Raw genomic sequence first — 27,709 nt, forward strand, 5'->3', positions numbered from 1 at the left:
TTGGAATGGGTTCATTGTGAAAAATGATAAATATAAAGATACAACTGCATTTCTTTTACACATCAGTTCAACATAAATTCAAAATACAAGATAGATTGTCCGATATTCCTTTTTCAACAAAGGACTTTCTTCTTTGTCGCAATAGGACAAAAAGAATAAAACTAAAACGTGAATATTCATTAGGTTTCTTCAGCGATGTTCCAACCCAGTGGTGCTTCAGGTTCTTCAGTCAAACTTTGAAACAGGAATCTCAATTTCTGTCGTCAATCCTCTTCTTCGTGACCATCATGGCTCTCTTGATTTGTTCGAACGAGACGAACATCACAACATTCCACGATCCCAACCTCAGAAACGAGGGCACAAATCTACAAGAAACAAAAGAGGTTCGTAGGGAAGAAGGAAAGTTAAAATATGTCCACAAATGTAACATTGCTTAAACATTTTTATCAGATGACCTCAAGTTCAAATATTCCTGAACGAACGAATGTGTTCTGGGGGTCACAGAGGGAGAGCTCACCCTTTGTAGAAAGCCGTGGGCCCCTCTTTGGTCAACATGGTCCAGGCACAGTTGATAGCACTCTTGTATTGGCCTGGTGGTGAGTTCATGTATCTAGTTTTCACTACATCTACAGGGGAAGCGATCACTGTGGTAACAAAGCCGGCACCAAACGCAGATACAAAGTGGCAAGGCAGATTGTCTGTGGAGAGAAACGCAAACAATACAACCAAATGAATGAGAGCTACCAGAGGGCCTTTTGTTCTGAGCCCAGCAGTATAGAAACCCATGTCAGCAGATTATGTAACCTTGTGAATGGGGCAATATAAATGATTGAGATAAATGTTGTATTAACCACTGTATTTACAGCACTGTGAAGGGGAAAAAACGTTATGTTCTGTACCAGCATGTGTGCTGTTATCAGCTATGGTGGAGTTGAAAGAGGTGAGAGGGTGTGTGGATTTCTGCCCAATCAGCTGTCTCTCTGGGATGGCATTATATATATGTGTGTGTGTGTGTGTGTTACTGTAGCCCAGACATGAGCTCTCCCACTCACCTGACATCAGTTTGTATCTAAGGATGGCCTCTTTGATCAGGTCGTATGTAACCAGCTCTGTGCAGTTGACTAGCGCATTTCTTGTGATGTTGGGTAGTGTGCCTACAGAAGCCAGAAAAGAATAATAAAATGTCTAAACAATTTCTCATTTTCATGGCGGGTGAGACCCAAAAGAAAAACTTATTTTGAAGCATGCTTCCTAAATGGCACCTTTCCAGAGTCCACGAATGCCCTCATTCTGGAAGATGTGTTTATAGGCCTGCATGGTGCCAGTGTAGCGACGAGCCACACCGGTCAGGTTCATCTGTGCTTGGAATCGAACCTTGACCACATCAGTGGGTTGTGCAAAGGACACTGCCATGGCGCCTGTAGTGCAGCCGGCCAGGATACGTACCAGTACACCAGGGTCTGGAGAAGGAGAGACAGGAACAACCAGTGGGATATGACCAAGTACATTTACTCAGTTACTGTAATTAAGAACAGTTTTTGAGGTACTGTTGAGGTATACTATATATACTGTATACGTAGGTGCATGTGTGGATATATATATTTTAACTCCTGCTATCTATAAAATTGAAAAATACCAGTCAGTGTCAATGCCCTCAGATCTTCACGTTGCCTGAAACTCTTATTACACCTAATATTTACTTTATAGTACATGTTGTGTACTTTATTTACTTAGTGTTATAGTTCTGTCCAGTACTGCTGTTACTTCTGTCTATATTGTACAGCTGCTGTTGCACATCTGTCAGTCCTGGATAAAGGATCCCTCCGCTATTGCTCTTCCTGAGGTTTCTCAGGTTTTTTATCTTATGGGGTTTTTTTCTCTTTGAAAAGAGTTTTCCTTATCTGAATCGAGCGTCTGAGGACAGAGGGTGTGATATCTTGTACGGCCTGTAAAGCCCTGTGAGACAAATTTGTGATTTTGGGTTATAAATAAAATTGACTGGAGATGATATTAATCTTTCATGTAAGGATTTCTGTTTATGAAAGTGGGACATTGAGACCACTATAAATCATTTCTATCACCAGGGAAAGTCTGATTTGTGAAAGCTTAGAAATATGCCATTAAAACAAAAACCCTGCGTGTACTTCAAAAGCAACCACCTACTGTCTTTGCCACCAGTGTAAAAATCTTTGACGTTGTCGTAGAGGCCGATTCTTATGGAGGCGAAGCACACTTGTCTCTGCAGCCCTGCTACCAGCCCGTTGTACAGAGACTTGGGCCCCTCTGTTCGGATCATGGTGCTGATGGTCCCAAACACCCCTCTGTAGCGGATGCCCTCCACTGCCGTCTTTTCTCCCTGAATCTGGGGTCACAGATCGGACTCAAGGCTTAAAACAAGCTTTATAGAACAAAAGTGAAAAACCTTTTGACTAAATGGTGCAACATGTAGCTACATAAGTGTGAGTGAGTGCAATTGATTTCGGGGTAATGAAGTGGACAAAGTTGAAAGTCAGTCTGCTCAGTCAATAGTTGCCAACATCACAGTGTGTTCCAGAGTAGTGGAATATCATTATCACAATATAATACCAGGTGCATTGCAGTAAATGAAGAAAACATGGTATATGATACTGGAGATTATCTTTATTTGTCAGTATTACTGAACAGATACCTGTAGTCTGACTTTGGCTGTGTCCAGAGGAAATGTGACAAGGTCAGCTATACAGGCTGCTGCTCCAGCACTCGCCATCTTCACCCCCAGTGGAGGGGGAACATCTGAGGGTTTAAGTCCCACCATGTTTCCTAATACTGGGGTTAAAGGTGTGCACAAACACACAGAGAAAACACAGGCACAATCAGATCAAATCACCAGGATTCTCTTGTAGAAAACCACCATATGAACATTAACCTCATACACTCTTCATTCATCTTTTAAACTGAAAGGACAGTGAGTAATGATCTATTTTATGAGCCAACAGTTAAAGTGTAAATTGATGATAAAAACATAAAGCATACTTACATTGTTTGTCTGAAATTTAAAGGTTCCTTTTAATCCTCAATTGTTTGTTACCGGGCGGGATTTGATTGGCCAGATTATAATCCATAAAGGGCGCCACTCCACAGAAAGGAAAGATGGCTCTTTAGCTCTGTATTTATATGTCTTCTGGCTGGCTTTTTTTTTTATGACATCCTCAGAGAGGCGTTACTGTGTACTCCTGTACGCACGGGTCAAAGCAAAGTCCACTGACTGTCAGAAAGTCAATGTTCAATTTACCCCACTGTGCAGGCTCATTTCAGAAAAACAACTATTTTACTTACCCGTTTTGTGACTGCAACATCAGTATCTTTTCATCCAAATTGTGGTTAACTTCTGTCTATAAACTATTATTAATATTTCTAAATGGTATTTTCTTGCCAGCAAATATAATCAACACTATATCCATGCTCACATTCAGTGGAAATATCAGCAGATTTTCAAGTCTGTCTCTGACTTATTATATTAAGTAATTATTTACTTCATTAGACCAAGTGTCTGCACTTAACAGCAGTCATATTAAAGCACTATCAGATGGGTTCATTGGAGGCTTGTCTTTGCTCTCAGCCAATGACAGAACGGGTGTGTGAACAACAGAAAAAAAGCTGATTGGCTAAAAGAGTCTTTATAGCCAAACCTCACACCAGGTTGCCCTTTCACTTTGGTAGTAGCGCTACTGTATCATACAGTATTTGCTCATTTGTTTGTTAGAAAACATCTTATATTCGATTGTTCATTTAGAACAGATACTTTTCACATTTTTGTGAAAGAGGGCACCGACTTTAAAAAAAAGCACTGGGGGAGAGTAGTGACGTGAACCAGTGACTGAAGTTCACTGTGGAGCAGATAAGCACTTTGCGTCACACTGTGTTTGGCCTCTTAGCAGTCTGCCAGTGATGGTGCCTGTTTCGTAATACCTTGTCCTAAATGCGCTAGTCAACTGCACGATCCATGTAGCTTCTCAAGCAGCGTGGAAATTATAGGGAAATCAGATTTAGGGAAGAAGAAACAGGGGAGATTGAGCTTTAAAATGAGGATTTTATCATTTCTGGAAAGAATGAGACGACCCAGTGGACTCCAGAGGAGATATGAGCAATATTTCATCTATCCTCATCTAACAAACTAATTTCTAATTTCTTATAGGTAAATCATTGATAGCTTTGTCATGTGTCTGAGAGGGGAAGCCTCTTTTCAATCTGCAGAAACTTTTTCGTTTTAAGCGAGCTCACTTTGCTGTGATTGGTTAACCTGAGCCACAACCCCAGTGTGTTTAGTCTACAGAGAGAGCAAGAGAGGCCCTGCAACCATCTGAGGTTTCATATACTTGTCTTCAAGGCACACGTTGCTGTATTCTTTCTCACAAAGGACTCAAAACACTGTTGTCTGCGCTCATTAAAATGTCCTCTAATACATTAAGAAATGTTTTAATTGTGTACTTTTTTAATGTAAAGAAGACATTTTAACTGGAGCAGTTGTCAGTCCTTTGGAAGAAAGATTGCGTTTTTTTTTTTTTTTTTTTTTTTACAGTTTTACTAGATCAGTGGTGGAAGACGTCTTCAGATCTTTTACTAAATAAAAGTAATAATACTAGAGTGCAAAAATACTGTTACGAGTAAAAATTGTAACATTAAATATAGGAGAATTATTTGTACTTCAATTATCAAAAGTAAAAGTGCAGCAAAATAGCCCTTGACAGTGTTATAATACTGGATTTGTGCTACTAACACATCAACATGTCAAGCAGCATTTTAATGTTGCAGCTGGTCGAGGTGGAGACAATTTAACTACTTTACTGGTTTAATCTATAACAACATATCATATTTTGTAAACATATGTTTTGTATATAAAATCTGAGTAAATGTACTTTGTTACTTTCCATCACTTATAAATGTGTCAGTAAGAAAGAAAGCTCAGTTCCAGCTCCCATCAGTATGAGTTACATTTGAGTTAGTGTGAAGAACCAGTTTTAGGTTTTGTAACTAACAGGTTTATTTAAACTAGTTCAAAGAGAACAAATGATAACTTAATTTCTGCATCTGTGGTATAATTGACTGACTAAACATCACATCTTCATCTTCTAGGAAATGAATGATTGGTAACATAGCTGATCCTCCACCAGGTGGCAGTAACACTGCTTGGTCATATAGTGGCACTCTGTCTGATTAAGTCAAAGAAGAAGGCTTGAGGCGATGTACTGTGCAGCATCTAATCAATCATATTGTAATTTAAATTAGATGGAGTGATACACAATGCATCAGAATCCAGAGTAATAACATCTGGACAATTAAAATAAAAATTATTCACATAAGAACAACTTTTAAAAAACAGCAATGTAAAAATGTACAGAGCAAAAAGGTTAAAACATAAAAAATAAAATAAAAAAAGGCAAACATTTTAGTGAGTGCAGACAACAATAGTTAGGCAGATGGCGAGCAAATACATGTTAGTGGATCACATTATGTTGTAAACATAAAGAAAGTGTAGGCTCTTCATTCAACAGCAGTATTTAGTGTAATAATAAGCACAAATACCTTCCTTTGAATTGCTTAACCATCAGGTGTGAGTTGGTTTCTTTTGAGTCATCATTGTTATTGTATAAGTTGTTTGTGATTAAAGGAGATGTGGAGCTGAAGACAGTTTACACAATGACACATGAAAATTCACTTTATCATTGAGTTTTCGCAGCTTTGTTTTGTATTCTTCTATATTGTCATTCGACGACAAACTAAAAAGATTTTGTGATTAACAGCAAATGGAATCGTAAAGTAAGGAAGCAATAGTTTGACCAAGATATAATGTTAGGTGATCGTATGTAGACTATCAATATCCCGGTTTAGAACAGTACTGTATCTGTGGACATTTACATCTACATAGCCTAAGAGTACTATAGATTACAATATCAACACCGATGCATAATGTCTCATAAAGTACAGCTACTACATGTACGCACTGATTTCATCTGAGCAAATATTAATATTAACGTCCTGTTCCCTCTTAGCTGGACAGAATCTAGTGATTGTTATAATAAAAGTCTTTCACATGTGGTAAAATACATTGCTAAGAGCAGTTTTTGGTCACATTCATTCAACTTTCATACACACATTTTTTACATTTACCTTCATTCTCCTCTAAAACTAACTAGACATTTTCACACCAATGACTGATAATCGTGTTTCCCTTTTAAAACAGCAAAGGTCTTTGTGTGAAACCTCCCTTAAAAAAGGCCTCAGCCAGATAGCGAGATCTCATAGTCACTTGTTGACAGCAGGGGGCGCCCAACTTTGCGCACATTCTTGGCGTTGGTTATACGAGCTGCCACCTCCACTGGCTTCTCAAAATAATGCACCAGGGCCTGCTCGGTGAGCACAGAGGCCAGGAACTGCTCAAACGTGATGGCCCAGTCTTTATCAATGCTGGTGCTGTGAGGCAGCCCTCTGTCGGGAGGTCCGCTGCCCTGAGGCCGGTTACTTCTTTCGCCATTGGCACTGTTGTCGCTGCGCACCAGCACCGTGTCGTCTGCAATGTCCTCGCACTGCAGCTTTTCATCCAGCTCATGGGAGCCCGCGCTGAGCACAGAGTAAGATGACATTGAGGTGTCATCTTTGGTTTCATCATCCGAGATGAGCATGGCGGATGATGTGCCTGTGTCTTTGGGAGACGCGTCCTCCAGCTTGATGTCCTGCATAGGTGGCAGCTGCTCGCTCCCTTCGTCCCCTTTGCCCTCCTCGCAGGGGCTCTGCTTATTCTCCAGACCTGCAGGGACAAAGACGTCACTCTGGTCCTGCTGCTGGAACACCCCATCAGACACGGCCTCCTGGGTGGTTTTGGGTTCATCTCTCATACGCGTGCTCGGCTCTGATTTACCCTCCATGTTGTGGTCCTTTCTGCCAGAGGAGAAGAGCTTCCCCACCTCTCCCATTTCCAGCAGCAGACTGGTGACTGTCGCTGTGGCGTGATAGAGCTCCTGTTCTGCAACATCCTCACTGAACATGCTGTAGAGGGTCTTGCAAAGCTCGATAAACTGGCTCTGAAGGAAAAAACACAAGAGGCCAGTTGTACCATACTGTAACTACAGAGTTTCTTAGTCACATACTGTACATAAAAACTGATACAGAGGGTGAAGTCTTACCTGATTTAGCTTGGGGAGGTCTTTTGTGTTTTCTATCTTAGGTTTTGTCTCTTGGTTCCACAGTTTCAGGTAATGGCGATATTCAGGAGTGTTCAGTTTCTTCACTGTAAGATGTACATGGATTGTGTTATTAACATTAAGGAGTATTTCAGTCCCAAACTCATACTTTGGTTTTCAAAAGAGCATGAAGATGCAACCAATGTCTGCCTGTTTCTGTATTGTGATTAAAGACAAGACTTTACGATATAAACGCAGAGCTGAACATAATTGTTTCCCCTTTCCCTGGGAAATACAAACCTTGGATTAACATCAGTGTTTCGCTAAATAACTACAGCTTGTTGTTGTTAGTATCATGGATATATTCTGTTTATATATTCAGTTCACGTTAAATCCTATAGCATGCATCACATTCAGTCAATGAAAATATCATCCATATTTTGACCCAATAAAATCTCGTGTGAAGACAACAAAAATTTTCTTGGCTGCTAATCAAGACTAAAAAGGGCAATTTCACACTTGAATGGTTTTCCATTTAAATTAGATTAAACATCTTGTTGCTCATTTAAAGCATATGGGACCATATAGTATGTTATATTGGATTGGTACATTTAGGCTTTTGCAATAACTGATGGTGCTGCTTACCTTTTTCAGTCTTAAATGTAACTCTGACAAAACCATCATCCCTCTCGCTTCTGCCCTTTGAGTCATGACCTGGGGAGAGAGGAGGGTGACAAAGATCAAACATCAACATTTGCTCAATTAAAATAGTTAAATCATCCAATTCCAAGAGACAGACTGAACGTTCAGCAGCCATCTTTTAGCAGCACCCTCACCCTCAGCATATTATATGATATTTTCTGGCTTCCAAACTACATACTGGTGATGGTCAGTTTACTATTTACTTCCTAATGTAATGAAACAGTACATCACCAGTGGCTTATAAAAAGTTTACTGAGGCAGTTTCTCTTTCTTCTGCATATTCAACACAGGATACCCCTGCAGGCTTGTGCATTACACGCATAATTAAACTTGTGTACACATTTGTTTTTGTGCCTGTGCTTTGAACACTGTCAGTGTGCACAATGCAGGCTGCACGCGATGTCTGCGGTTTCAAGGTTAATACAATCAAACTTTCCCTTGCAAATCACAACATACCCACAACCACAAAAACAGATTTCACTCATGCAAATATCATGATGGCAATCTCAAGTCCTTTATATTATAAATAGCAACATCTCTGTACCATAAATAATCAGGAATAACAGCACAACAAGTGACTCCTCATCTGCAGTAAAGAGTAATAAGCTGAAAGGAGGCCTAACACGATGTGATGAGAAAATGAAACCAACTAATTGCCTCAAACATAATGAAGCTGTGCAGTGTGAGAATAAATAATAAAAATCACAGAAGTTGATCCCAAATAATATACAATCATTGTGTGGACGTCTGTAGTTGTTAGGATGAAATCACTTTCATCCTAGCAACTGAAGGGATAATATGTCTGTACATGTACATGTATATAATTCCCCTCCTTTAAGTTTTGTTACTTTGCTTTTTGAATTGTTTTTGATAACTGTATGTACTGTATCTTTACTATGCAATGGGTGGAACAATGTTTTTTGTTTTCATGTATTGTTTTATTTATCTTTTAATTATGTGATTTCTTTTTCCATCTGTAGTCAGATGTTTCATATTTCATCTTGAGGTTGGAGGGTGGTGCTGTGGGTGTGATAAGGTGGTTATGAAATGTCACCATGGCGAGAAGGGGGAGGGAAACCCTGTATGGTGTGGGGACATGCAATCTTTATGTTGATATATGGTTTAAGTATATCATCTTGCTGCACCTGCATCCTGTGTATATGCAAAGGACGTAGTCAAAGCAACACATTTGATCTCAGGTCCTTACCGATGGACGTTTCTGGAGTGATGTCTTCAAAGAAGTACTGAGTGGCTTCAAACGCTGAGTCAGGCTCTTCCTGTTCATGGGTGACTTCTGGGAGAAAAGAATTTAGGAGGCCGTCAAAATTTAACTTGTGAAAACATGTGAACCATTCTTTGTCATTTTAGATTTCATTTTATCCAAATTGTTCAAATTAGGTCCATAAACTTTTCCACCAATGCTAACTGGTGAAATGCTATATTACAATGAGCTCATCAGTTTGGCAAAATGTTAGTGATTACAACTTAAATGATTAGTTTAAGTTGTATTTTCTGTCAGTTATCTCATTATAAAAACATGCTGACAAAGGTAATCCAGAGGAAGAGATTTGTTCAGTGGTGTGAGACAAAGAGCTCAAAGGGTTTTTTCCACTGAGCTTTTCTGTACAGCTAATAATCTTGCTCCACTGAGATGAAATATTTTCTGTAGTTCCCTAAACACGACTTTCCAGGATCACTGAGCTGCATCGATGCACACTCACCAGGTAACACATGCATCTTGTAGAGGAGCTTCAGCTTCTCAGTAAGGTCCCCGTGACACAGAACACCTACAACACACCAACGAGCTTTAGAGATTGGACACGTCTGAACGGCTTCCAAATGTGATCTTGGATACAATACTACCTTAACTTAGAATCATGACAGCGTGAAACATACATGTGTAAGTCACAAACCATTACTAAAAGAGAATATTTACAAGCACACAAGCACAACCTTCCTCTACTTACCCAGGCCACTGATGAACTCCCGGAAATTGATGAGGGCATCTCCGTTTAGGTCAAGGAGACGGAAGAAGCGCACAGCCAGGGGGTCTGAGTGGGCTCCGTTGGCCCAGGGGAACAGCAGGTTGAACAGGCCTTTGAACTGCTCCATGTCGATGCGGTACTGCTCCAGGTAGGGCAGGCTGGGGTCATGGCGCTCTGTGGGGTTGCTGCTGCCGCCCCAGTAACAGCTGGTCAGGTGCTCCGCCTGAGGAGAGGAAGAGAGGGGCAAGAACTGTAAAATATCATATGTAATCATTTTATATATATATATATATATATATATATATATATATATATATATAAATAAAAGAACATGAGAACAGAGCTGATTTTTGCTGAGTTTGAAGAGGCAAATTGTAATAAAAGTGGCTACACAACAATGACCATTAGCATAGTTGCATTCTGTCTTTGTGAAATACAACACACACTTTGACAGTATATTTGGAAAACAACTTCATTCTTGAATAATCTGAGTCATTATGAACACCGTGCTATTCATACAGTGACAAATTAATCTTCACCATGTGTTTATTCAGGCCTGCAGCACAATAATAGCTTATGCTAGAGCAAAACAGCTGGAGCATTAATGTTGAGGCTCCTAGGCTATTATTTATTCTCTCTGTAGAGACCAATTGACTGTTTGATTTCCTGTCTAGACTTCACCTTTAGCACGGCGGCAGAACGGTAAGTGGGACCTGGAGGTACGCAAAAAACATGACGCTGTAACTCACCTTGAAGAGCACATAGAGCTCCTCCAACTCGTCGATACTGAAGGCAGTCTCTGTTACAATAGTTCTGACCTGAAACATAACACAATTACACTGAGTAAAAATAGAAGATAGAGACTAATGTAAGGTGTGAAGAGAGAGCAGAGTATCTCATAGTGACAGGAATGTAGTTCATTCAGTTTCAAAGCTTACTTCTAATTTGAGCTGCAGAACAGAGAGACTTTTGAAGTTGGCGTGTTGCCTGATTACTGTTCTGCTATCAAGCAAGAACACTCTAGTAAATAAAGTAAAAAAAAAAACCTTAACTTTCACAAACATTTCCCTCATTCCAGTATTAACAGTAGTTAAGTCAGTGGGTCCTTACCACGTTGCGTTTAGTTGTATCTTCAATGGTTTGGATGACCCTCAATCTCTGTTTGAAACGCATCTGTTCAATCACATCTGCACGGATTGAACCAAATTTCTGGCACAAAAGGAGAAGGAGAAACGGAGTAATGTAGGTCAATCCCGCTGTGGTGTTACTCAAAGTATGTTAGCACAGTGGAAACAACAAGGGCGGCTGGAGACAACTGCGTGACTGTGAGGAGACAGCTGGGCTTAAAGTACATTTAAGTTCGAATCATATAAACTTTAATTGAAAGCAGTAACATTACATGAGAAAGGAAATAAATGGGGGACGCAACTATGTAACAACCAAAAGAAGACGACATAGATTTACAAACGGTCATTATCATCCAGGTTAAATACCTCGTAGGAGCTGCGGACCAGTTTGAAGATGTCGACCTCTGGATGTGGTTCTCCATTGTCTGTCAGTAAGGAGTGCAGGTGGGGGATGGGAGGGAGGGTGCTGTCCTTATTGGTCACACTGTCCAAGTATCTACAGTACACAAATGATTTACCGAAATGATCAAGAAGACCTCTTTCAGGCTTGTGGGATAAAAAGATCAGATAAATGGTGAAATAGTTTTGAGGGTTTTAGGGTAGAGAAAAGTTTGTGTTCTGACAGAGATTACTGCTACTGAAGAATGATAAGGGGAAAAGGAGACACTTACTGGAAAGACACCCTAAACATCCAGAATCTAGATAGTTCTCCTTACCTGCCCAGTACAGTCATGGCCTCTCCGTCATCCTTGCAGCCCAGCAGCTGGTGGATGTTGGCGTGGAGCACAGAGAGCGCCAGCTGAAAGATGACCTTGATGCCGTCGAAGAAGAAGCAGTCTACTACGACCACTGCGCTCTCGAACGGCATGACAGACAGGAAGAGAGTGAGGAACCAGGAGAGTGAGATAGTGGAGATGACCCCAAGGTCCTGCATGCAGTCGTACAGCTGAGGAACGTACTCGCGGGCCAGCTCCTCGAACACCCCCTGATCGACTAGGGCTCCTGGGGAAGAGTGGGGGGAAAAGTGAGGCATGGTAAACAAATTGTCAATAAAAACACCCTAAAACACAGATGCACATACTGACCTACAACCCTAGTGTTGTAGTAGTCAGGCAGCATCCTCTCACAGAGCGCCACAAGCAGCCAAAAAGCCTCTTCTTCTTTGGCGTAGAGCAGCAACACAGATGTCACAATATTCATGGCCTGCGGAGAGAAGAGTAAAAATTCAAGTATTGCCAAGGACTGCAATGTTTCTGCCAGTTCAAAACAAGAGTGTGCGTACCTGACAGTATCCAATGTTGGGGTTTCTGAATGCGTAGGCTGTGAGGACCCTGCGGAGGGCAGCGATGCCCATCTCATTCTGAAAGGCTGGGTGCTCGGGGAGAGAGCGGTGCAGGTCACGCTCTATCTCCTCTGTTGCCAGGTTGTATTTGCCCATCGACTTCTCCACCAGGTCTTCGTAGTACCCGGGGTGGGTGGCCATCTCGTTGATCGCCCCTAAGAGAAAACACATGAGATTTAAAAAGGTTTAAACCAGCTTCTCTGCCAGATCTCTTTCAAGATAACTACAAGAGCCATGGTAACAGACTTTGTGATGGGGTTGATTACATGCAAAGGTGTCATAGAATATTTAAATCCTATTAGATAAGATAAACTTTATTGATCTTAGGCAGGTGAAATTTAAGTACAGCAGAAGTGCATGAACAGATGCATAGATAAAAAACTAGATTATATACATTATGGACATCTACTATATACAAATCTAGCACGAAAAAAACTAAAATAAAAAAGGTACTTAATGTACCAACAGGCTACATATCCATCATGGCATCTATACTGGGATGTTCTCCTGTATCTTCAAGTACAAAGGAGCAAAATATTCAAATTTAATTAAAAGTAATTTTCAGAGATGTTTTCTTTATTATGTTATGTTATGTTATTATGTTATAACTGTAGCCACCATGGTGAACACCAAACCTTGGACTGAGTTTCACATTCAAAAATACGTACACTTCAATATGTATTTCAGTTACTTATCAATGTGCACATCACGCTCCTATGCCCTGCATATTGTCAGCAGCCTGACGCCTACAAGAAGAAAATGCAGACTCCACAAGCTCCCTCAAAAGATGCTTTACAATCCTTATTGTCACATCAAGGTTGTCTTATGTCAGTATCTCCGTATTAAACAGAGCATCTTTTGATTTGAGGAGGGCACTGAAACCATAAAGTCTGAATTCTGAAATAGTAAAAACAGCTTCCAACACAAATGGCACTGGTATTTGCTATGCACATGCCTTACAGGCCTGTTCGCTGGTTAACTGTAAACCTGGAAAAAATATTTTTACAGTCAGGTTTGACGGGGTTCCAGGTTTTACTCAGCACAGTTATCCAGTAAATGTGCTTACTGAGCTTGCCAAACTGGTTTTTACACTCTTTGTTTTAAAAATAGAAACTCATTAGGCAACAACTGAATGTTTAATAGGCATGGTAACTATTTGGCTTGCAGGAGATTATTGTAAGGAGACCTCATTTCAGACGGTGCAGGTAAGAGTGACTAAGGTGAACGCAATGCAGCTATGACAACAAGCCGAGCGAGCCATAAGTGGGTCACTGGGGAGAGAGGGAGGAGCTGTCTGTAACGCAGCTCTGCTCAGGTGAGGATGAGTACAAGCTGCTGCTGGTGCATAACACATGACTGTGCCTGTAAACAGGAAAGTCTGGAGCTTGTGCATACCTGAATATGCAGCATGTTGTTAAAGAGTCACAAGCAAAGAAACAATCTGAGAAGAGAAACAGTCTCTTTTCAGTTGAACGGCTGAAAAGTTAAGAAGCATTTATCATTTTAAATAAATGTGTTTGCTTATTTCAAATCGGGGGTGTGGGATGGTGGGCGGGCACATTTTCAGATCTTGCCAAAGGCACCACGAGGCTGAAGCCACCACTAAGTCTCTGAAAAATAATTCCAGTCTTGAATTGTTATGAACACTGTGCCATTAAAAAAAGTTAATCTTTACTATGTGTTTATACAGGCTACAACACTGGAACAGCTTTTGCAAGAGGAAAATAATATATGTAATCATATATTTACAACAGTTTCTGAAACAAAAATAAATGTGACTCACGTCTCACATTGGCTATTAAATTCTTTATCTTGTCCTTACATTGTGTATTTGTCAACAGGGCTTCTGTGGCTAAATGACATCTGCATAAAATACGTATCATGTGCAGTTATGATCAAGTGTGAGCACGTAGTATGCAGGGTGTGGTCTCATTAGGTGTTCGACAGAACCATCCCTGAGCATTTCCTCACCAGAGAAGAGCAGCCAGAGCTCCCCTCTCATGCTCTCAGGAATCCCCTTGAGGACCAGCTCCTTCGTCTTCTCTGTGCGGTACATGCACACTCCCTGTCCATACTCTGCAAAGTGGTTCTTCCACGCCTGCTCCTTCAGGAACTCCTTCGCCTGAGCAAAGAGGGAAAACAATTTCATGAGATGCAGTAGCTCAAGCACAGTTGCTGTAGCCTTTTTCTTTCTGTCAGAATCCTGCTTTATCTTTTCCACACCAGCGGTTTGGATGAAAATACTTTGTTTTGATAGACTGATTTCTTGCACAGGTCTGGCTTTATTCACACAGTCTCAGGGAGAAATAATCTTGCTGTTAGCGGCAATCCTCCATGCAGCTTGATTTCCATGCAGTGTGTAATGGTGTGAAAATGCCAATTATGGAAAGGCAAGCAAAACACGTACAATGTGATAACTTAGTTCAAGACAACAAATGGCCTTTAAAGGAAGCAGAACGAATCAGAGTGTTATTAGACAAGGTGTTAGTACGTGCTGTTCTACACTTGACAGGATTAAATGCTTTTAATTGTATTTCATAAAGTGTGTTTTTAACTCACCAGTTTGGGATTGAACTCCTCAGGTGAGCGGCGGCGGTACATGGTCATGAGGGCTTGTGTGGCTGTTGGCACGCTGCTGTCGTTCAGGTTGAACGTACGCTCGCTCTCTGAGCCCAAACTGTGCTGTGGGCTGCTGGAGAGCAGAGATCCATGCTGAGAGTAAACCTGGAGGGGACACACATTATATTCAAGCTTTGGAGTTTTAAACGGACACTGTTACAGTCAGACTAGGTATTTAAGAAAAAAAAAAAGACAAACATATTTTTCACCTCGTCGTCTGAGCTGTTTAGGCTGCCGGTAAGTTCCCTCTCTAGGTAGATCTTGGAGGTGGTCTGCTGCAGGAAGTCAGAAATCCTCTGGACCAGGAAGTCTCGGTCCTTCAGGTTAGCGAACAGGAAAGTCATGCGATTCTTGGTGCTGATGGAGAGTGGGCTGGGCAGCACGTTGGAGCTGTCTGCCTTCTCCACGATGGTCACCTGGAAGAACGACGAGGGAACATTCCCAATCTCAGTTAACACAAACAAAGCAGCCGTATTCATAACCTAAATGGAGATTACTTTTCAATCTAAACAGGTTGTATCTTAGCAAAGGAGGAACGTAACTAATAGGAAATACTGATTAAAATGCTGCTTGATGACATAAAAAGGGAACATGTTAAATTATTTCACATAATATACCTCAAATTAAAAAACCTTAAGACAATAATGTTAGACTAAATTACGAAATAATCAGTTAGGTTAGCTTAATCTGAGTAAAAATAAGGGGGGTTATTTATTTATATTTACTTATTCTAAACTACTTCAATGCTACCAACTCTGAAACACACTTATTTCTTAATGTATGCATATATAAATAAAAGTCATACCTACATTAGCATTAAATTTATTATATCGTTTGGCCTGATTTTTGAAAGTTATGTTACAGACTGTGAGGCTGCAGTGACTTCCTGTTTACAAAATGAATTGATTGCCTCTGATTGGGTGATGCTGCAGATGTTTCCAAGCAACTGATTTACACATTCCTAACGTCTTTACTGTCAAATACATCCTGTATGTTTTAATGGTTCAAAGTGATTTAGTAAAAGACTAGAGCGAAACAACTTTATTTCTTTCCAGTTATTGGAACTCTTGGAAGTCTCAAAATCTACCGAGTGGCAAGCTATTCATCAACAGACATTTAGACAGGACAACGCACCTCACGCAGCGGGATGATGAGGCTGCACAGCGTCTCTTCCTTGCTGGTGAAGCAGATGTAGTTGGTGGAAACAAACATCTGTCCCAGGATGTGCATCTTGTTGAAGGGGGTCCACAGGGTACAGTCCGTGTGTCCGTCCAGTTTTTCATCTTTGGGCAGACGGAAGAGCGCCCGGTAACGCTCACTCTTAGCTCTCGCGTCCAAATCCCTAAAAAGGATGGAAAATGCAGAGTCATATTAGATGACAGATTCTTGTTAATGTAATGTTACAGCTTGGTTTGAGGCTGAATGTCACAGATGCTTTTTATTTCCTAATGTGTGTTGTGCTTTAAAACCAAAACTTGCAAAACCTTTTTTTTCTGTTGTTACGTGTCTAGATAACCAACTACTCTACCAACCATAACACATTAATGTTCGATCGACTGCGTGCCATAAACATGCTTGAACAGCATTTATTATTGATGAGCACAAGTGTTCTTTCTTACCTCTTGAGTGCAGACACCTTCTTGGGTGACTTTTTCTTGAGCTTGGGCAGCGAGCGGTCCTGCTCGAAGCCTTTGTTGTCCAGGAGCTGACGCATTGCGATGTTGGCCAGCTGCTCCGCCAGCTTAAAGGTCTCGTTGATGTTGAGGAAGACGGAGAAGACGTGCTCGTTGACGCGGGTGCTCACCTTGATCGCGTCGGGCAGCAAGAGGGTGGCGCTCTTCTCCAGCTGGGTGATATCTGCCCAACGCACCTCCAGTTTGGCTGACAATTACAAAAAGGCAGAGACATCAGTATATATTGACAAGATAAGACAAACCACTGGACTAGTAGCCCCCATGGTGTAAGACTTACAAAAGGTTATAACTTGAGAAGCATGCAACAATACTAAATACTAAAACGATTCACAGTTTGTACTTAACGTCCAGAGAGGTTCAACAACTGACTGTATCTGACAGTAACTGCACTATAACTTACAGTTCTACAGATATACAGTGGGGTCCAAGAGTCTGAGACCACTAGTCAAGATACTCATACACTGTATCTCCAAAACAGAGAAAGAAATAATACAAAATGATTCGACAGTCCATATCATAAAAAATGGGAGAGAGAATCGAGCAAGAAGATAGCTCAGGACGATAATATTTGGGTTAGTCAGTCGAAGACCGCTTATATTTTGTGACTCCAATGTTGAAATTTATACAAACAGGTTCTGAAAGACAAAATCAATGCAGTGAGCAGTGTGGTTAAAAAGACCGGTTTATCATTTTCATCTCGTCTGGGCTTGTCCTTTTATTTGATCTTATTGGCAAGATAAGATGATGAAAATATTTGGAATAGAAATCCAAGATAACGTTGGCAGAGGATGAATCTCTTTAAAATGTATTTGGCTGCTGGTAAAAAGCAAAAAAAGACATTACAGGGAAATGGCTGCAGGCAAACCAACAAAACCAAGGACGATTGGATTGCAGTTGTAGTATCTGACCTTTACGTACGATAAGTACGATAGGAGCAATATGTAAAATACTGGAAAAAATTGACCATCTGTACTGTGGCTCTGAAGTGTAACCCATTACAGATGTCATTGTAAGATCCTGCTGCTGTGCAGGTATCGTCTTGCCCATTTTGCTTGAAGACATCCACAAAAGTAATATATAAAGACAGGATGATGGACACAAATAGTAACCTTCTTTTCCTAGTAAGTAGGAGTAGAAGCAGAGGTGGTTGATGCTGAGGTAGAGCCATCCCTGTCGGGGCACCTTGCCCTTCCAGTAGCTGCAGGAATAATAGTTGACCAGCTTCTCCTCCTCCGGCATCCCAAACAGCTTGCGAAACTTGGCGCTGGCCTCCTTGAACTTGTCTGTGTCGTCGTCCTCTTTGACGTCGTGGTTCTTGTTGTACTCTGCGATGATGCCCTGAGGCAGGACGGAAAGAGACAGAATGAGGTAATGAGCTGGGACATTGGGGATTGTAAAAGAGAAGAGCAGCAGTACTCAGTCAATAGCAGCAAACTCTACATTGTTATATGCATATATCTTTCGAGCAGCAAATTGGCAAAACTTTTTTCATGAGTAGATGAGAATTGTTTAAGGTGCAGGTCTGCGGCTGGAGGACATTCTTTTTTTAATACCTTCTTAAATGTAACTGCAGCTGTGGCCTTCTCTGCACTGCGTCCTTCACAACTGATTCTCTTCAGATGGAAAAAGACAGCAACACCATCTCATAAACGCTGGCTGGAGGATGTTACGGCACATCTCAAACTCAAACAACAACACCACTCCAACCAGAAAGTTTGAGAGGATCTATTTTCAACATTGGACGTGTTCCTATGAATGTGTACAATGTCACAATGCCTTTTTTGTCTTTTCTTTTCCTTTCTTTTCTAAAATCTCTGAATAAATTCCACATTGTTAAATATGCATTTTTAGTATGTTGCTACAGCATCAGCATTATATCGATATTTAAGAAATCACTTTGTCCAAGTGTTTTAATGTCAGAGTTTTTAGTTTGTATGATAATTGTTATCTTTTTAAACGTACACGTTTTCTGCATTGTATTATACTAACTTTTGTGATGTAGTAGATTCAACATGTTCTTGCAAAATATCTTTCTTCAACTATTGTCAGTATTGTCAGACAGTGACTAAAGCATGCCATTGTCATTTCCATCTCTAACGAAAAACAATTTCACACAGGACATCTTTGAATTTGTAGTCCAAACATCAAACAACATTTTTGATTAGTTACCTGGACCTTTCCTTTGACAAAGGTGGTAATGTCATTCTCATTCTCGAAGATGGAGAGCGTCTGCAGCAGGTTATGTTCCAGCCACTCCCAGTGCTCTGTGATCTCTTTACGCGACGTTCCTGCAGAGGAGTGAGGCGGGAAAGTCACTCAGCAGCACTCAGCCACTGTGGGTCACTGGGAGCGCGACGGTGTAACGTTTCAGATTTAACTGGCATTATAGTCACGATCTAGTACTGGGTCACACGTGAATTTGTGGAAAATGACTAATTATCCTTTTTTTGTATTCTTAAACAGTGAGTTGGGGGGTCCTCTTTAACTGGAGGACAGGCTAATGATGACAAAAGGCATCAATGCAAATCAAATGTGAAGAGCAAAGAGTAAAATGAGATGCATATCTTCCTTTTTATGTTTAAACATAAAACAGAACATTAAAATGACCATCTTGTTACTGTAATCAGTGAGGTAAGAACTATTTTTTTTGTCTGCAGGAGAAATTTATTGCAGTAATGGCTGCCATTGTGGACCATTATCCCTCAACAGTGCTGCAAGCAGCCCTTCAGTGAGTGCACATTCACTGCATTAGCCACATCTGCCAGACTGCTCCACTCTCCTGCTATCTCTGAGCTGAGGGATTAAGAACTGGGAGGGGAGGGGAGGTGGGGATCGATTGCCATTTCAAAGCCAGACTCATTTTTTGTAGACCTCCATTTCAGACAGGGAACACAAATAGTACTTATTTCATATAGACATTTAGTTGGGAACTGCTGAATTAAACACATGGTTGCACATATACCCAAACAAATTCATCTTTGTCTCAATGGTATCACATTTTCATAGATTGTTTATGTCATTGTTAAGATAAAATGGCAAAAATGCGCTGGTTTAAGCCTCTCAAATGTGATAGTTTTTACTGGTTTTCTTATCTTTTCTGACAGTAAACTGAATGCCTTATGGGCTTTTCACTATTCTTATATTTGTAGCCTAAATGATGAATTGAGAAAATAATCAATAAACAAATGATAATGAAAATAAATGAGTTTCAGCTCAGGTTTTGTGTTGTGTTGTTTTGTGTTAAAGATTATTAACATTAACATATAGCTGGGCTCATTTCATATTCACTGACACAGTAAAAAACAAAAAGAGTGCTGCTTCTAATCAGCCCGGAGTGTGGCTGCTAATTTGCATGATTTACTGCCACAGACGGTCAAGAGGCACTTTTACTGGCAAAAACTGGAGATAAATAAAGGTTTTGCATACATGGAATATGCATATTACCTTATTGTGAAGCTGAAAAACACAACATCCACTCATATTTGATTATTGATTCCTGTACACGTTCCTGTAATCCTGCCCTTTAAACCCACTGGGGCATGATGTAATGCTTGGCATTCAACAGCTAAAAGGCATGATGTGTTGTGTGGGGGCTGGGGGAGGGATGTGCAAGGGGTAGAAATACAGAGGGGTCTCTACTGGAATAACACGTACCTGTATAACTAAACTGTCCAGATAAACGCACCTGAAGTGGTGTAAACCGACAAACTTTCATAATTCTCAAAGTAGACGTGAGTGATTTGCTTCCCTCTAAATAAAGAACACATAAAGTGCACATACCATGAGCAATAGTCCAGTAAACTAAAGAGTCTGGAGTCTGGTACAGGATCCTATATGGGGCCATCCGAGCGCTGGAGTCCAAGACCACATCCAGGGTCCCAACCAGCAAACCTGTAAGAGCCCAAAATACTGTTAATTAAAGATTATTAAACAAAAACTTCATACAAAACACTTCAGATTTCACAAAGGCTAAATAAAGAACTTATTGTGTTCAAAAACAATAAAAACTTCATACTCAATTTGCTCATGACGCAGGTTAACCTATAAATTAGTTTTATATTGTGAAACAACAGCCCTTACAGGCATGTAACAACTATAAATGACCATGTGAGATGCGTAACAAAATAAGAGCATTAATACTTTCAGACCATTTTGTTATGCTTAAGCAAAGGGGAATCCCATGACGCCTTGTGGTATAAGGTTGTAGTATATGAAAAACATCTTGTGGCTTGACATTAAATGCATTTGTTTACTTGTTAGGCATGTTAGACCTGTAGATATGCATGACTCTGGGTTAGATTATTATGATGATGTTGTATTTGTGGACATGATAACTAAATGACATTTTGTTATTTTGAAGCCAGGTGATAAATAAAGAATAACCACCAGTGTGAAACTAACTGAAAGGCTGAGAAGGTGATAAGTCACCAGAGAAAAGAACGAAAGGGCTGAGGTGATTAAATAATGGAGAGCCATGATGCATCTAAAGGTCTGACAGATGCCAGTGTTTCTCCGTACGGAAAATTGCTGCCGTTTTGTAAATTACTGCTGTACTGTTGCTGTTTCTTGTGCACATTAGGATGCACACGCATGTGCATGGTTTCACATTATTCCAGTGATCTACAGGTGGCAGTAACGTGCTAAGCAACACGGAAAGCAAAGGCAAGAAAAAGGAAGTCCGCTCGCTTATCCCAAATCCATACTATACACTAATATGGTGTTAATAGTGCGTTCACACTGGAAAAGTGAGTATTCTCAAAGTATTCTCAAACCAGACCGCTTGCATACGAAATACGGTTGATTTTTGAATGTGCTGTTGATTCTCCCACAATGCACTGCACAAAGGAAATGGAGGAATTGTGGGTGGTGGCTCCAGAAACTTATCTTGGAGTGACATTCAAAGTCGCAGTTTGATGGACGTCTGACGTTGCACGTACCGCGTCATTTCCTCTAACTATAAAGTGTTTAAGTATGTAGATGTTTTTTGTACACTAACTGCTAAAACAGTATACTATGACAATTAGTATGTAGTGTGGATTTGGGACACAGCGATGGACATAAACAATGCAGGTTTCAAAACATAGAAATATAACTTGTAAATGAGGAAGGAAATGCATTCAACAAGTTTGTTGGGACTCAAGGAAACACACAATGCTTTTTGGTGAGAAACAGAATGTAAACAGAAACTTTGGTGGTTTACAAGAAAACTCTTTAACTCACTCTCTCCTTTAACAACAACAGACTTGATGGTTGATGATTATTGTAAAAGCCCTTCATTAATGACTTACTAGCTTTAGCCGCTGGCTTATTATGAGATGAGACACCTTTGACCCTTTACTAATGACTTTATTTCTGACTATTAATGCCAATGAGATTTTCACAACCTGGAAACCCAAAAAGCTGTTCTCAATAACGGCTTATAAACTGATCTAAGAGCAGTTACAACTTGAAATCCTAATTACAAAGTGGTACCACAATCACTTGCAATGTAGAAACCTGCAGTTAGCTATATTGCCACTTTGATACCATTTTCCAAGCAATTGTGGAGCTGTCAGTAGCTGTGAATATTCTCCTTTGTTCAGACTCGGTATATACGTTCAACTACCATGAGAGACAGGTTATTTTTGCTCAGCAGCTCATCAGGGCAAACACAGTATGAGTCACACAGAGAGAAGATGAGGGGGAGGAGGAGGGAGAGAGAGGAGGGAAGTGAGGGAAGTTGAAATATTTTCAGAGAAAAAAAAGTCTCAAGGAAAGAGAAATAATAAAAGAAGTACATCAGTGTGGTTTAGACTCTGACCTTCCATCTTTTAAAGACCTTGGACTGCAGTTACAATCCTTCGCTCTAATTGTCTGCCATCTATTCTCCTCATGTCCATTTCTATCTGCCTTCCTCCACATATCTTCCTTTTTCCTCTTTACATTCCTCCTCATCAGTCCCTCTCAGCACTATGTCCCAATGAACGCTCAAGAGAAGCAACAATACATCAACTCCGGCCTCAATAAACAGCTGGAGGACCATGATGGTCTTTAAACCTTTACACACAGTTGCATGATGAGTGCCATGCCAAACGTTATTCATTGCCTCCTGTCATGCGTCATGAGGCCTGTCATGAGAACTAACCACTTAACCCAAACCACAGGGCTGAAGGAACCAATAAATAAATAAGACGTTCTGCTGTAGTTGAGTTGTCCTCACACTGACACTAATGAGACAATGCAGCCTGACACTTTGGTTTAGTCCCTTTGAAACAAACTGTTGTAAAGTGTGAAGACAACTTCCTCTTCGAAAAGACAATCAAAAGACAATCACAAGGTTAAAAAGAGTGAGAACTGACCTCAGAGACGGCTTTTAATGTCACCCAGTTAGCTCTTCCTCTCAAGATTGTTAAACACAGCAAAAGCGACTATCTCCGACTCTTTCTGGAAGTCTTGTGGTAAATATTCATAAAAAAGCAACACATTTGGACTGTATACTGTACTGCATGTAATGAATGGTTCAGCCTACGACATGCAAGTTGAGGTTTAACGCAGGAAACTGAGGAGTAGTTAAACCCAAAAGCAGACAAATCAGCTTGTTTGCCATTCTGGTTTCAACATGAGTCTCGTTGTTTATGTTCAATCGGCAAACCCTGAACATCACATGCCATCTGCAGCATTAACTCATCAAACCAGAGCCCATGTAACTGCTTGTTCCAACTCACACCTCTGCTTTTGAAGAGATAATTTCCTTCCACACGCTGAATGAGTGGGTGCGCAACCTCCAAAACAGAGACAGCGCACAGCTGTAATGGTACATGTCCCGTTTATTATTTCTGTGGGTTGGGAAAAAAACACTCTCCCTGTGAGCAGAACAAGCTATAAAATCATGTGATGCTTGGTGCCCCTCTTCTCAGAAACAAGGACGCAGTCAGAGCTCCCTATTGTTAGAGCAAAACAAATCACCTTCTCTGAAACATTAGTGTTTTTCACTCCGTGAAAGAGCAAGAAACCAAACCAACAACATGAGGGAAAAAAAGCTTCTTGTTTTCTTTTGTTTATATCCTCTTTCTGCCAAAAGGAAAACAGCTTGGGGGGAGGGCGATTGCTGGTGTAGGATGTTTGCATTGAGCGCACAAAAAGGACCACAATCTCCTTCAGGCTTAAAATCAATACTGTGTCAGAGAACAGAAACCGGAGACAAGCCTGAATCATCATCATCATCATCAGCTTTCATTGCCTCCACATATGCAATGAAATGAAAGTTTTATAGCTTCTCCACCATTTCTCAACATTTCTACATGGATTGACATTAAAGTCATACAGTTCAAGACAACTGTGTGGCCTACAAAGAACATGGGTCAGTATCTGTCAGCCAAACGTACAGCAATTAGCAGCTGGATCGTGAAATATGGTGCTGTACTATGACTCAAATTATTGTGTAATCTTATGCGATAAGCACCATTGTGTCAAGCTGCGTAACGACAGCCACGCTGGCCTGATTCTGAGTTTATTTGCAGTCTGATGAAGATTCTCTGAAGATACTGACAATATATTCATGTCCACATATAGACAACAAAGGACACTTGGATGCGAGAATTTCTTTCAAGTGTCCCTCCAGCTGTGCCTCTAGTCTGCACTGTCCTACAAAATACTGTACATGCAAACTCTGTTATTAGATAAGACTGTAAGAGACTGTTATGAGCTGGTAGCTTATCAGGTTTAACGTATCATGCAAATTACATTAAACATGAAACTGAGCAGGTACATGCCATACTGTAGTCCTCCTTGCAGCTTTGTTAGGTCCAATTGTATTTGCAGCGTCTTTTTTTTTTTGTTTTCTTGTAAAACAACTTAAGTTAGAGTATGTTCACATTCAGTATTTCTCTCCAAAATCCTTGTGTGTGTGCTGATCGAACAAATGTGCTGAATGCATTTCCTTCCTAAAACAGAGGTACTACTGGTTCAAAACTCCTGACAATAACATCACCACGAACACTAGCAATGAGCACTAATACATTTAACATCTATAATATCCTACAGGCTTTTGAGTCTTGAGGAAACCTTCAAGAGACTATTTGAGGGTTCCATGTGCTCCTCAAAGATGAATCCTTTGTACGGTTTATTTAGATGAATGAGCTGAATTGGAGTAAAACTGATGTGGAGGTGAGGACATTTGGAGACCCAGAGGTTTTTGGAGGAACTTGAATGGACACCCATTTTTAAAACCCAAGGTAGAGGCACATCAGATCAGCTACTGTACTGACGTTTCACAATGTAAAGTTAATTCTTAAGTCTGAAAATCAGAGAATAGCAGGTTTGGTGGAGCAAAACTAATACACATTTGCCATTTTTTCACCAAAGCTCTCTGGCCCTCTGCCAGCTCCGACATCAGAGCTCGAGCTCCGGTAAGTTGACTATGCAGATTTGTGCCTCGCTGTGTTAAACGTCTCGCTGTTAACCTGGTGCTGCTGATGGTTTCCCCTCTCCGTGGAAGAAGTGCTTATGGACAGTGCCAGTGTCACTGGGCGCCGAGTGCCAACTGGCACACAGTACAAGTCAGCAAGCTCAGCATTTACATAACAATGACATCATCCCCTAGCACCACTTAGCACAGTTTGTGTTGCCAAAGCAAGAACTCACCAGAGACTGAGAAAATTAGGCTGCAGGTCTTATATTGAATAATTAATATTAAAGGGGGTCAAATCACAATTATTATAATCTAAATGTGTAACCAGTGTATTATATTTGGTTGTATGTCAAGTCTGAAACCTTACAGGACCATTATGTTTACTTTAAGGCTTATTAGTCAGACTAGGGTTGGTAAATATGACAATAAATAGAGATTTTACCTGTTTATACCCCTGATGCCATCTCTTTAATATCTACTGAGTGTGTTTGACCATTGCTTTGTAGTAATACTGGATTTAAAAGCACCAATGTGATGAAGTACCTTCATTTGTAATTTATTTGATTAACTGGATTTACAAAAAATAGACATTGCCATCTGGTTATCTTATCCATGAAAAAGGTTTCTCAATTGAATTTTGAAAATTTTACGGTATCAGTATTTTTTCTCTGATCTTTGCTCTTTTTTGTGTAATACCGAAACAGAAATCACTGATTGAACTGCTCACTATTTATACACATGCAAACTATGATGAGCCATTGCTTTATATTATGAGATCACGGGTTGGGAAACACTGTAATACATCACGATATATATCAATATCATTACGTAAAATTAGAAGATTGGTATGACGGAAGATTTTTGATCCATATCGGCCACTCTGAGTCAGAACGGTCCTCAGTAGCAGAGACTTATTGGTGTTAAAGCTCAATGAGCAGTGACACTGACTGACACAGAGTGTGAAATTCTCAGCAGGGAACAGAAACTGAGCTGATCAACTCTGATCAATCAGTGGTGGAGGTGTCACTTTCACTTCAGTTTTGAATCAAAAGCAAAAATCCTAATTCCATTGCTATAATTGATCATATTTGGCTGCATATACACAATGTGAAACATGACCGGCTGTAAGACTGATTACCGACAGGGCAAGGTCGGCAACTAACCCGGGGCCTCCAGGGGCCCCCAAAAGCCTCAGGTTCAATGTCTCGCAATTGGTCTGTAATAATTCAATGAATTGTACATTTGTTTTATATATAATATGGAAATATGCAGTATCAATAGACATGATAAGGGCCTTGAAGTGGGTCCTACTTTATTACCTAATCTTGAGGCCCTGTGTCAAAATCTAGCATCAGCACCATCATTATTTAACCTGATACTGATCTTACATGAAGCATATTCCTAAGTCTTTTTTTGTTTAATCCGATTACCACACAGAAAATATGGGGCCATATAAAATATCACCTTACAATTAAATACACATGGGGGAGGAATGGGGGGATTTATAGGGACCCAGCAGCTCATTTTTGGTTAGTTATCCCGCCTGTATCGGATATGAATGTCAAAATCAGGACCCAAACAAGCTCATCTAATAAGGTTTTCATGTACCAAAATATGTATAATTATCTCCTCTATTTCCTCAAAGATGTTAAGCAGCATCTCATCTATTAAACTTGAAGAAGCGCCGCGCTTTGTGAGAAACTGCAACCAGCTGAATCCAGCTCAAGGAACGAACCAAATTTCAAAAATGCTGAGAGAAACAGGACAAGAGACATTTCCATAACCTGTCCCTCCTCCTCCTCCTCCTCCTCCTCCTCTTCCTCTTGCTGCTGCTGCTGCTGCTGCTTGACCCATTTTGGATGGAATAAGCAAGAGGGAGGAGTTGGAGTGAGAGGAGGAAGAAGGGGAATGATTCAGCATGAGCGAGCAAACAGACCGTGTCTCTGGTTGGTGGTCAAATAGAGTCACTGTTGTTGAGCCATTAACAGCTGCACAAGAACGGCAACTGTTATTGTTTGCATTGTTGTAATGTTTGAAAGCTAATGTCCCTTGCAGGCAGGAGAAGTCATTTTATGATCTATAATATGACCTAATTACAGTAGATGTGCTGGACTTTGTCCCTTGATGTCAGCACACTTGGTCAAAGGTTTAGATTCATTAAAAACAGGCTGACAAGAGGGTGAACAAATCAATTAGTAAAGGAAACACATTGAACGCTTCATTGTAAACAGACACATTCAGGTGAAAGGCCACCTGTGGCAGCTGATTGATCATGTGACACCCCCCCTCCCTCTCTCTCACATCATCCGTCCATGCGTTTCCTGATGTCCGGCATCAACACAAACACTTGACACCTGACATCTCGTACTGTTCCTTATCAGTGATCTCTGAATTTAAACAAAATATTGACATTCTTTGCTACTGATCCATGAGAGTACAACAATAGGACTCACCCGCCAGCCCTCCGCCTCCATCCCCGTGGCCCTTCCGTTTCTGGAGGATGAAATATGGATTGGCTCTCTCGGTGATCCACAATGCGCCCGCCAGTAACACATCTTCGGGACTGACCCACATAATTCTCCCGTTTGTTTTTTTTAAGGGAACATTGAACACACTGGATTTCTGACGGCGGTCATCAAACTGGTCCGACCGGAATGTGTGATTGTGTCCAGCAGGGGTTATTAAATTATTTAA

At 40.6% G+C, this 27,709-nt stretch overlaps 2 protein-coding genes across 2 annotated transcripts; both read right to left on the minus strand.

Moving 5' to 3' along the window:
- Positions 1-250: 250 nt before the first annotated feature.
- ucp1 (uncoupling protein 1) lies at positions 251-2,794 on the minus strand. The gene is made up of 6 exons (XM_070915875.1): positions 2,669-2,794; positions 2,164-2,362; positions 1,263-1,460; positions 1,053-1,154; positions 518-698; positions 251-365 (listed from the first exon to the last, which is right to left on the minus strand). The coding sequence occupies exons 1-6, from the start codon at positions 2,792-2,794 to the stop codon at positions 251-253; spliced, it is 921 nt and encodes a 306-aa protein (XP_070771976.1).
- Positions 2,795-5,008: 2,214 nt separating this feature from the next.
- Positions 5,009-27,589, minus strand: tbc1d9 (TBC1 domain family, member 9 (with GRAM domain)). Its single transcript, XM_070914186.1, has 22 exons — positions 27,469-27,589; positions 20,407-20,517; positions 18,796-18,914; positions 17,736-17,964; positions 16,552-16,813; positions 16,067-16,274; positions 15,142-15,348; positions 14,873-15,037; positions 14,285-14,435; positions 12,254-12,468; positions 12,057-12,174; positions 11,688-11,973; positions 11,338-11,467; positions 10,955-11,053; positions 10,594-10,662; positions 9,827-10,067; positions 9,581-9,646; positions 9,067-9,153; positions 7,803-7,871; positions 7,161-7,264; positions 6,509-7,058; positions 5,009-6,463 (listed from the first exon to the last, which is right to left on the minus strand). The coding sequence occupies exons 1-22, from the start codon at positions 27,587-27,589 to the stop codon at positions 6,258-6,260; spliced, it is 3,813 nt and encodes a 1,270-aa protein (XP_070770287.1). The 3' UTR covers positions 5,009-6,257.
- Between the last annotated feature and the right edge of the window lie 120 nt (positions 27,590-27,709).

This window comes from Enoplosus armatus, chromosome 2 (genome assembly GCF_043641665.1).
Source record: "Enoplosus armatus isolate fEnoArm2 chromosome 2, fEnoArm2.hap1, whole genome shotgun sequence".
NCBI classification, from domain to species: Eukaryota; Metazoa; Chordata; class Actinopteri; order Centrarchiformes; family Enoplosidae; genus Enoplosus; species Enoplosus armatus.